Here is a 9,482-nt window from a genome sequence, read left to right on the forward strand (position 1 = left end):
ATATGTGAATGGCAAATGCATTTCTAGCATTAGGAAAAAACCAGGAGATTCTCGGTTTTGGGGCAGCCTCGTGCAGGTTAAAAATCTTTATTATCAACATGTTAAGAAGCTGATGGGTGATGGGAGGAACACTAGGTTTTGGGAAGATTGGTAGGTAGGTTCCAAACCTCTAAAGGAGGCCTACCCCAGTTTATACAACATTAACTTTGAGCAAGATATTTCTGTTGTAGAGGCTATTGAAAGGGGGTGGGATAATTTCACTTTTAGAAGAAGTTTACTTGGAGATAAGGCTGAGCTGTGGGCTAGTCTGAAAACTAGATGTGACGAGGTTAGAATGTATAGAGGCAAAGACAAACCCTTGTGGATGTTTACCAATGATAGAAAATTCCCTGTGAAATCTATATCTTTTCCTAGTCAAATCTGATGCAGGTTTCCCACACAAGTTTTTGTGGAAAATAAAAAATCAAGCCAAGATTAAATGTTTTTCTGGTTGACTGTTCGTAAAAGACAGTTTAATCAAAAAGGGGTGGAAAGCAAAAAAGAGTATGTTTACTCTGGACAAGATGAAAGTATAGATCACATGTTCTTTAATTGTTCTGCTACCAGGCTTATATGGAGCTTGGTGAAGTGCTCTTGTCATTTGGGATCAACTCCCAGTGGGTTGGATGATTGTTGAATGTATGGCCAAAAACCTTTCAGAAATTTGAAAAAAAAAACTAATCTTAGTTGGAATTTCTGCTATGTTCTGGTCCATTTGGAAGTGTAGGAATGCTATTGTCTTTAGAACAAAACAAATTCACGATCCATGATTCTTTTGAGGCTAATGTGCAACTGGATAGTTTACTGATCTATTTTGCAGATAAAGAACCCAAAGCAAAAGCTACTGATGCTAGGGGCAAAAATAATCGAGCGGGTGACAAATGAAATCTATCGTGCGTCGCAGGACTGAAGACCAGGGGTGCAAAGGCTGGAAAACTAAAAAAAGCGTTGGGTTATCTTTCCTTCGTCTATCTGGCGACGATGGATGTGAGCTACCTGTGTATCTTGACTTCTTCAGCGATTTATGTCTATGCATATGTTGCTTTCGTCTAGACTTTGTTTATTGCTTTCAATCCGCGGGTTGCGCCCCGTGGTGTGTGGATTGTGTTCTGTTATGTCGTCTAAACCTTTGAACTTGTCTAGCTTCTGGTAGATTAAATAGATTATGGCCTGGATTTGTGATATATGATATCTTTTTGATGGTTTCGCTAATGAAATCGGAGGAAACCCCCTCTTTTGATAAAAGGAAAATCGATTGAAAGTGTTTCAAAAAAAAAAGTCACACAAGACTACCAGAGTCCCCAACGGGTCATCTGGGATCAGACCCCGGGTCCTGACCCCTTTCAGTTCAACACGAATAAACGCGACAGGGAGGGGAAAAAATCTTATACGACCGGGTCAGGGAGAGAGAGGAGAGCAGAGAGGGGAAGGCGATGGGGGCGGCGAAGAGAAACGGGGGTGAGAAGGGGCTCCTCTGGAGGCTGCCGGAGGTCACCTCAAGGGAGCTCGGCAAGATCGGCCCCGCCTTCGGGCTCGGCATCGGCTGCGGCGCCGGCGCCGGAGTCGGCTTCTTCGGCGGTAAAACCCTCCTCCTCCTCCTCCCCCTTCCTGTACAGTTCAACCTTTGTGCTCCTTTCTTTCCAGCTCCTTGTTTCCGCGTTACCCTGCGCTCTTGGCGGGCTGATTGATTCGGCGGATTGTGCTACTTGAGCGCCATATCGCTTCCGTGCCCTGGTTTCTGTCTCGTTGGTTGATTGGATGGTTATTGCCAGGTTCAGATGCTCCTGTCCTCCACGGTTCAAAATATTGATAATTGCTAGTAGTTCTTGTTCAGATTGTGACTTGTTTTGAAGTTAGTCATGATGGGGTTTAATAGAGCAGGGCTAGGGTTTGCTCTCGGACTCATCTGGTTAGAGCAGCCTCATTAGGGAGGCATACATGTATATAGGCATATATGACACAAATTTCTTAATGGGGATGTTTTCACAGATTGGGATAATTTTGTTTAATGCGTCGGCAGTAATTTTAGATACTTATGGCTTGGCAAGTGGTGTAACAACATTGGCCTTGGATGTATGACAATTTGGCTTCTGACGGTTTAGCCAAGGTTTATCCTAATTACTGCGCCCAGATAGTCCACTTGCCTGTATCATTAAACTTTCTGACAAATACAGTGTAGACTGAATAGCTTGCTGGCCACTTGAACTCTGAGAATTTAAGATGTGTCATCCAAGACATTCACATCATCACAAGAGACACCAATGCATACATAGCTAAAATATCATTAAGGCAAGATCGATGGTATGAAAATTATTGTAGTTTTATTTTCTGTAAATGTTAAGGAATGTATTATAAGTGCTGTTCAAAGTGTATTATTAAACACTTGGGGCCCATTTTAAAATTTTGAGCAATCAAAACTTTTAACTTTTCTTACTTTGTTACTTTAGATAATTGTCGATGTAGTGTGTAAAGAAGTAAACATGACGATGCAAGCAAGAATATTGATCTATTCAAGTGGTTAGCTATTACTGAATAACACTTCAGTAATTGTATAGTGTGCCCCTATACAAATTGAGACAATGTTTCTTCTCTCCAAACTATAGTTGCAACTATAGATATGCCATACTCAATTGGGTATATTTCTTGTATGAAATTTATAAATTCTGAAAGTTTTGTAGTTGTTAAAAGTGTGATCATTGAATGGTATATCACATGGTGAGATCTATTCTTTTGCTCCCTTGTCGTTTGCTATCAGAAATATAAGGTAGAAGAATGCTTGCATATTTATTTTCTTGCATTGAAATAAGCTTAAGATGGCATACCGACAAGTTTTTTAATGCGTAAAAATGTTGAGCTCTTTTTTTTCCAAAGCTAATCCATCTTTTATATACAGTTCATTGATTCATTGGAATCTCCTCCCTCCCCTATTGTTTGTCTCATTTTTTTAATGAACTCTGTATAATTTTATCTTTTTCATGAATAATGTAGGTGCAGGATTAGGTTATGGATTTCCTGGACTCACTTTAGGCTTCGGAGTTGGAGCTGGCTGCGGTATAGGATTTGGTTTTGGTTATGGCTTGGGCAAAGGAATTGCTCGTGATGAAAAGAAAAGACATTCAAACGTTGGTAAAATATTCCAGGAAACTCCAAATCTGCCTAAGTACTGTATGGGCATGAAATATTTAGAGGGATTTGTGCAACAGACATTCCTATACGTGCTATGCCTTGTTGCCTAACCTTGTAATATCTATTATCTTTGAAGTTTTTACTCTAGTTACAGTTGGTCATGTAAGTGAATTTGGAAGAAGAGCAATCTGGAGGGTAAAGTGGAATTATACCAACTGGCTTGAAACAAACACTCCCAGTAGTTGCTAAAAGAACAACAGAAAATTGACTTGTGTATCTTTTTTTTATTGATATTGTTTGAACTTAAAATACGTAGCTTACCAAATGAGATTGGAGAAAGAACCTTAAACAAGCTTTGCTTATGCTTTGAAATGAAAAGATATCTTCAAGCATTCCCACATAATAGTTATCCAAACTGGGGTGATTGGCAGTTTGACTGGAATACCCCAGAACAAGAGCTTTACTCAGTATTGCAGTGTGAAAGACAAAAGGAAGAAAATGAACAGAGTGGTCAATTCCATGCCAGAGCCAAATCTATTTTAACTTAAGCTCCATCCTGGCCCACATTTGGCATTACAATATGACCTTATAGTTATATTATTTTACCGTAACATATTAGCACCTAAGAGTGTTCAAGTACGGATTGATCCCAACACGTCCAAAACCGGCTGTGAAGCCATAGTTCATTTTCCTTCTTTCCATGTGATGTCAGCAGTGGTGCCATTTCGAAAATTTATATGCGATGGTTCACTAATGACTGGTTGAACTGAGACCATTTTTGAACACCCCTATTAGCACTACTTGTTTCGTCCAGACTCATAAACTATACACATATTATAGGCATGCAACACTTGATTACTTGAACGCCTAAAATGAAGTGGAAATATTTAGCGATAAGTGCAAACCATGGAAAACCACACCAATTTTTTTGTGTTCCTCACTAAACATTGTAAAATGGCATTTCTATGGGAACTAATGCTAACTTAATGATTGTGTCGTGTCTTGTTGAAAACGATCCTGAAAGGCCGAAACGGTGCAAATTGCCTGGAGGAATCTAATCACACAACCTAATCCCTGAAGCCTGAACCCACGAGCTTTTAGAGGACCAGTGCAGATTCTTCACAATCTCATTCTCTATCAGGATGGTAACAGGTGCAACAGTGGGATATTTGAAGTGACATCCAAGTATCTCGTGTACGCATAATGTAACTATGCCCACAAAAACAAACAAAAATAGCATCTCATTCGTGACTTCTGACATAAACTACAATATCAAACTGTGCTATTACTCTATTTCTGACAGCATGAGGGTTTTGAATAAATAGACCTGGTAGGATGTTACAGAAAACAGATTTGTTAGTATTAATTTCAGAATTTGAGCTATTTCAGCACTAATTGTTTGAGATTTTGTTTTATATGAACAAAAACTGCATTTTTTTCTCGTATTAGACATAACTTAATCAGTTTTGTTTTGTCATGGTTAAAAATCAAGTTGAGGCCCCAACACTACTCATTCCTCTCTCAGTTAATGCACATGTGTTTTACTGCACTAATATGCCAACATTTCTGAAAATTGTAGTCTAAAATAGAACATAATTTGATTTGATGTTTACTTTGAAATCTTGAAGATCTGTGCAAGTTCTCTGTTTGGGATGAGAAGGAAACTAAGTATTATATCACCTTCGCATAACTTAATCTTTGTTTCTCATGGTTGAAATTCGTCAAGTTGCTACCTTATGGCATTTGCCACACCCGGAAGATAACTTCAATTTGCATGCAAAAGAATGTGTATTGTTCCATGGTTGCTCACCCTTTCCTCCTCTTCTCTATTCCAGGGACACCATTGCCGGTTTGTTTGACGAGTTGGTTGTAAACACCAAAAAGCTTGCCACCGCAACTTCAAAACAGATTGAAAAATGGCACTGAGCTGCACCACCAGATGGCTGCTGCTATTTGCTATCTTAGATGGTGATTAGTTGGATAGAGACTACCGTGTCACATTAATATCCCATTTTGAACATTTGTAAGTAGGTTTGTATTCAAGTAGGGTTCTGACATTATGCTATAGGGATTGTTTGAAATTCTGGAAATGTTGAACATTGTGGTAGTTAAGAAAGAAAATTCGAACCGATGAAGATTTTTATGATCGTTGTACATGTCGGCTTATGTTCTGTTACTGGTTTTCCTCATCTCATCTGTTAAAACTTGAGCCTGATTTGGTGCTGTCAAATTGTGATGGAACTCTCGGGGGGGGGTTCTCTCCATCTCTCATTGGATATCTGTCCCTATCTGTTATGTTTGGACCAATTGGTATCTCATGGCTCCTGATAAACGAGATAGCAAGCGGCCCTAATGGTGCCACATCAGCACCCTCATCTGCCAAGTCAGCACATACCGCCCAATCAGGCCCAAGCAACAGATAGCCCTCCTGAATACTGAGCCAATCACAGCCCCCTTGGCCTATCCTTGATGGGCCCACAACATCCTCCAATCCTCATTTCCAACCATTTAAACTACCCCACATTTCCCTCCACAACCACCCATCACATCCTCCCTTCTTGCTGAGCTGAGCACGCCCCTTCTCCCTCAACTTTGGGCTCGAGGCAATGGCGGCGCTCGCTCCGACGAAGATGCTCGGCACCCGGCTCAACTTCGCCGGCTCCTCCAGGTACGCCACAGCGGCACCAACTGCTGGCGCACAGAAGATCGTCTCCCTCTTTGATCGCTTCAAGAAGAAGCCCGCCCCGAAGCCGAAGCCCGCCCCCGTGGCCACCTCGAGCGTGGGCATCGACGACGAGCTCGCCAAGTGGTACGGTGAGTACAAAGAAATCTGACGGGCTCTCAGCTGAGATTTCACTCTTATCAGGTAACTTGTTCAGTTCTGAATATTCGTGTGTGTCTAAATCTGTCTTCTATTTTGTTTCAGGTCCTGACAGGAGGATCTACTTGCCCAACGGTCTCCTTGACCGGTCGGAGGTGCCGGAGTACCTCAACGGAGAGGTTCCCGGAGAGTAAGTCATAGGCCTCAACTCCATTTACTCTACACACCATACACATCAGTCATGCTTTGTCATAGCTCTGCAAGAGCAAAGCACAATACTGTTTCCTTTAGCAGCATGGAGTACATCACAAGTTCTCACATAACTGAAATGCTCATGTATGTAAGCATAAGTGATATCCATCTGAACTAATTGCTTGCTTTCCCTTTGGACTTGCAGCTACGGCTATGATCCTTTTGGCCTGGGCAAGAAGCCAGAGGACTTCGCCAAGTAAGTACAGACAGTAGTAATCTGCATTTTGCAAGTATAGACTAATCTGTGAAGTGTTCTGTCAAATTTCAGAACATATTCTCTCGACTAAGCGATCCTGCTCTACACCTCAATGCTGCAGGTACCAGGCCTTTGAGCTCATCCATGCCAGGTGGGCCATGCTCGGCGCCGCCGGATTCATCATCCCCGAGGCGCTCAACAAGTTCGGCGCAAACTGCGGTCCCGAGGCAGTTTGGTTCAAGGTAATTGCTGAATGCAGATCGTCATTTCTCACGGCTTCAGATTCAGAACTTTGGAAGTTTGAGCTCACGGTGCCATAAACAACATACATCCTGCAGACCGGCGCCCTGCTCCTTGACGGCAACACCCTCAACTACTTCGGCAACAGCATCCCCATCAACCTCATCCTCGCCGTCGTCGCCGAGGTCGTCCTCGTCGGAGGCGCCGAGTACTACAGGATCACCAACGGGCTGGTCAGTATCCTGAAACATAGATATGCGTTGCCGCAGCCAGGCGTCCTTGTACTGACCAACGGTTTGGTCAACTTCTCCGGCAGGAATTTGACGACAAGCTCCACCCCGGTGGCCCATTCGACCCGCTCGGCCTCGCCACCGACCCCGACCAGGCGGCGCTGCTCAAGGTGAAGGAGATCAAGAACGGGCGGCTGGCCATGTTCTCCATGCTGGGCTTCTTCATCCAGGCCTACGTCACCGGCGAGGGCCCCTTCGAGAACCTGTGCGCGCACCTCAGCGACCCCTTCGGCAACAACCTGCTCACCGTCATCTCCGGCGCCGCCGAGAGGGTGCCCAGCCTGTGAGCTGGCCGTTGATTGCCCGTCCGCCGCCGTCGGTTGCTGATGATCAGCTGCGTGCGCGCGATGCAGCAGCATGTGCTGTGTGAATTTTACCGGGAAAAGTTTGAGAGTACGAATGTGCCGTACGTGTAAATTATCAAGGGCAGAAGAAACATGACCGTTCTGATTTCTGATGGGAGTATCGGACCACTGCTACTTGAGTAATTTCTGAAATGGTTTTCATCATCGTTAAAAACCAGATTGACTCTTTTTGAAACTTGATTGGTTAAGTCCTTGCATATATATAGTGAACCCGTTATCGATTAGTACATTGTATGCATAGATTACAAATATATTATTGCCGAATCTGAAGTGCTGGAATTATACCAAAATCTTACAGACTCTAGGCTATGTTCTTCACATATAGCAAAATTTCTATGTCAATAGTAATTTAAAAAACTTTTGTATATCACAAGAATATAAAGACAACATGTATGTATCATATAGACCGAAGTTGCAAATGCATATTGAATCCAATATTTGACATACCAAAAAAGAACTCAAAAATACTTCTTTGAATGGTATTTTCTAAAATACCATTGACAACAAATTCAAATTTGCTACTATTGAGATCAAATGCGCGTATTTTTAGTTTCTCCATTTTTGGATTAAAGTTTGATCCAAAAAGTTAGATGGGACAGGGTAAATGCATGCAGTCGTGATTGAAGATGAATACATTGGAAGTTTTCATGCAAAGAAAAAGAAAATGCATGCAGTATCAGTGCTTCCTAATTTTATTAAAGTTTTTCATGATTAATAGAGGTGCTACTAAAGTTCATGCATGGGCCCTCTAACACACTTGTATGTAAGGTGTCTTGCTTCTACCACCAATGGCCCATGCAAATAATATCTTACGGTGAGTTTGGTCCATGGTGCACATTGACCATGTTTACAATGCAATGGGCCAAGCTGACTTGGCCCATCAGAAGGCCCAAATCATCCATTGCCCTTTGATCCTTTTTCCTTTACTAAGGTTATTACATGTTTTCTTCTTCTTTTCATTTTTTTTAACACAGTGCAGACGCGGACGCTCATACATACGCACGTACACTCACCTCTACAAACGCACATACTCACACACGTGCTGCATTCAAATAGTACATTTAGGGCAGTTTCACTATTTCTTGTTTTTTGCGGGGGTAGGACAATTTTATTCAGAAGGCCGATTGCTCCGAGCATCCAACAGCCGAGGAGCCAGGCAGGCAACCAGGATTTTTTTTCAAAACTATCATGTTCTTTGTAGCAATTTCGGAAACTATAGCGTAGAATGAAAAAAACGCAAAACTAGTAGCCCATCGGCCAGGAGTGGGCCGAAAAGGGAGTTTTCGGCCAGGCCATGGCCGAAGTAGGCTTTTCGGCCGCGCTTGGGCCAAAAACTCGCTGTTGGCGGGGGCCCGGCCGAAAATAGTAGCTTCGGCTGCTAGGCGGCCGAACTGGGCTGTTTTCGGCCCACCGGTGACCGAAGCTGGCCTTTTCGGCCAGGCTTCGACCGAAGACGTTTTCGGCCAGGTCTAGGCCGAAAAGGTGCGGATAAGCACCCGTTCGCCCCTGCGCTGTGCTCTGTTCTTCATTTCCCTTTCTCTCTCTCTCAGTTCTTCTCTGTAGAACTCCCCCCCGCGCCGATCTCCTCCATTTGCCACACATTTGCAAATCCAACCCACAAAATCGGTAGATCATAGCAATCCCCCCGGCCTACGGTGTTATTTTTTGCTATGGGATAGTTTTTGATGTGTTTGGGGAGGAGTAGCCATGGTGGGGAGGAGGAGCCATGGTGGAGAGGAGGACGGGTAGTAGGTGGTGGTGACTAGTAGCAGCAGCTGCAGAGGAGGAGGTGGTGAGGAGGAGGAGCAGGTTGGGGGCTGACCGGAGTTGAACCTCCGGTCGTCGGGGGCGGCCTTGTCGTTCTCCGATGGTGCAAGCAAGAAGCGGACACACACTTCGAAGGTATAATCACGTCGTCACAAATATTATGTAAATATTAGCGCATAGTTCGTGTAGCGGATAATATTAGTGTTCGTTGTGAATTTCAGTGTTAATTTAATTTAGGAGGCATTTTAGCGCATAGTTCGTGTAGCGAATAATATTAGTGTATATCGTGAATTTTAGTGTTAATATATTTTTGGAGGCATTTTAGCGCATAGTTCGTGTAGCGGATAATATTAGTGTATATTGTGAATTTTAGTGTTAATATATTT

At 43.1% G+C, this 9,482-nt stretch overlaps 2 protein-coding genes across 2 annotated transcripts; both read left to right on the plus strand.

The window, feature by feature from the left end:
- The first annotated feature begins 1,382 nt into the window (after positions 1-1,382).
- On the plus strand, positions 1,383-5,309 carry LOC125550741 (protein TRIGALACTOSYLDIACYLGLYCEROL 5, chloroplastic-like). The gene is made up of 3 exons (XM_048713821.1): positions 1,383-1,617; positions 3,028-3,199; positions 5,001-5,309. Exons 1-3 carry the CDS (start codon positions 1,473-1,475, stop codon positions 5,089-5,091), a joined length of 408 nt encoding a protein of 135 aa, XP_048569778.1. The 5' UTR covers positions 1,383-1,472; the 3' UTR covers positions 5,092-5,309.
- A 361-nt stretch (positions 5,310-5,670) lies between these two features.
- LOC125550742 (chlorophyll a-b binding protein CP26, chloroplastic-like) lies at positions 5,671-7,421 on the plus strand. Its single transcript, XM_048713822.1, has 6 exons — positions 5,671-5,979; positions 6,092-6,176; positions 6,384-6,434; positions 6,556-6,676; positions 6,773-6,907; positions 6,991-7,421. The coding sequence occupies exons 1-6, from the start codon at positions 5,772-5,774 to the stop codon at positions 7,249-7,251; spliced, it is 861 nt and encodes a 286-aa protein (XP_048569779.1). The 5' UTR covers positions 5,671-5,771; the 3' UTR covers positions 7,252-7,421.
- Positions 7,422-9,482: the final 2,061 nt, after the last annotated feature.

The sequence above is a fragment of the Triticum urartu genome, chromosome 4, assembly GCF_003073215.2.
Source record: "Triticum urartu cultivar G1812 chromosome 4, Tu2.1, whole genome shotgun sequence".
NCBI classification, from domain to species: Eukaryota; Viridiplantae; Streptophyta; class Magnoliopsida; order Poales; family Poaceae; genus Triticum; species Triticum urartu.